At 48.0% G+C, this 1,371-nt stretch overlaps 1 protein-coding gene across 1 annotated transcript; it reads right to left on the bottom strand.

Annotated features, from left to right (window-relative positions):
- Window positions 1-236: 236 nt before the first annotated feature.
- LOC120365911 (thymosin beta-4-like) lies at window positions 237-857 on the bottom strand. The gene has a single exon (XM_074381469.1). It carries the CDS (start codon window positions 790-792, stop codon window positions 658-660), a length of 135 nt encoding a protein of 44 aa, XP_074237570.1. The 5' UTR covers window positions 793-857; the 3' UTR covers window positions 237-657.
- Window positions 858-1,371: the final 514 nt, after the last annotated feature.

Genomic DNA, 1,371 nt, shown 5'->3' with positions numbered 1-1,371 from the left:
CTGCCTCTGCCTCCCTTAAACTGATGGGATTACAGGTGGGAACCACCACACCCGGCCTTCCTTTTCTTTTTCCTTTTTTTTTTTTTCAGACAGGGTCTCACTCTGTTGCTCAGGCTGGAGTGCACTGTCGTGAACATGGCTCAGTGCAGCCCCGATCTGCTGGACTCAAGCAATCCTCCCCTCTCAGTCTCCCAAGTTGCTAGGCCTACAGGTGCATGCCACCATGCCAGACTAGGTTTTTTTTTTTTTTTTAAGTTTTTAAACTTTTTATTTGCATATTAAAAAAATTGTGCATTCCAATAATTAAAATCATTTGAACAAAAAAAATGGCACTCGGATTAAACTGCATTACAGCCTGCAGGATACCTTGGGCCAGCTTGGTTTTACTCTAGATTTCACATTCGTCTCACCCCACTTCCTACACCCCACTTCTTCCTTCACCAACATGCAAGTTCTTTCCTTCCCTGCCAGCCAGATAGACACATGGGAGAGGCAGGCGCGGCCTTCGTTGTCAGTAGTTCTTTGATGTGAAAGGGGCAGCACAGTCATTTAAACTTGATCCAACCTCTTTGCATCTTACAAAGTTAAACAGCTAAAAGAAGTAAAATAAGAAGGCAATGCTTGTGGAATGTACAGTGCATATTGGCGGCGCAAGACTCATGATGATTCGCCTGCTTGCTTCTCCTGTTCAATCGTTTCTTTGGAAGGCAGTGGATTTTTCTCTTGCGTTTCTGTCTTCAGTTTCGACTTATCGAATTTCTCAATCTCAGCCATATCGGGTTTGTCAGACATGGTTGCGGAGGAAAAGCGGAGCGAGGCGCACGAACGAGCGAAGTCTGGTCTGCGCAGTGGCCACCACCAAGTTCCAGACTAGTTTTTAAAAAAAAAACTTTGTGGAGAGAGATCCAAGATGGCTGATCACTAGCAGCTCGGGATTGTAGCTCCCACTGAAAGCGCAAAGAATGAGAGGACGCCACACCTTCACATGAATTCTTGTTGCTCACGCACCAGGAGATTCCCAGCGGAGGAGCCCCACGGGTCGCCAGCGCGACTCTTGTGACCGGCGAGGCGGTTTTGCCGGCGCCTTGGAGCGACGGTTCTTGGTGCAGAGTCGGAAAAGCACCGTCGATCTTGACGCCGCTGATTTGGTCGGTGCAGTGGGTTGCTCAGATTTCGGCGCTGAGAATCAGTAAGTTGGACGTCCACTCAGAAACCTAATTACAAAGACCGGTGAATTCAAAGACCACAGATGGATAAATTTATAACGAAGGGAGGAAAACGGCCAAAAAAGGCTGAGAATACCCAAGATCAGAACGCCTCTCCCTCAGCGGGGGATCCCAGTTCCTCATCAGCAACGAAACAAGGCCTGAT

Source organism: Saimiri boliviensis, chromosome 11 (genome assembly GCF_048565385.1).
Source record: "Saimiri boliviensis isolate mSaiBol1 chromosome 11, mSaiBol1.pri, whole genome shotgun sequence".
NCBI classification, from domain to species: domain Eukaryota; kingdom Metazoa; phylum Chordata; class Mammalia; order Primates; family Cebidae; genus Saimiri; species Saimiri boliviensis.
This window is presented reverse-complemented; position numbering and strand designations above follow the sequence as displayed.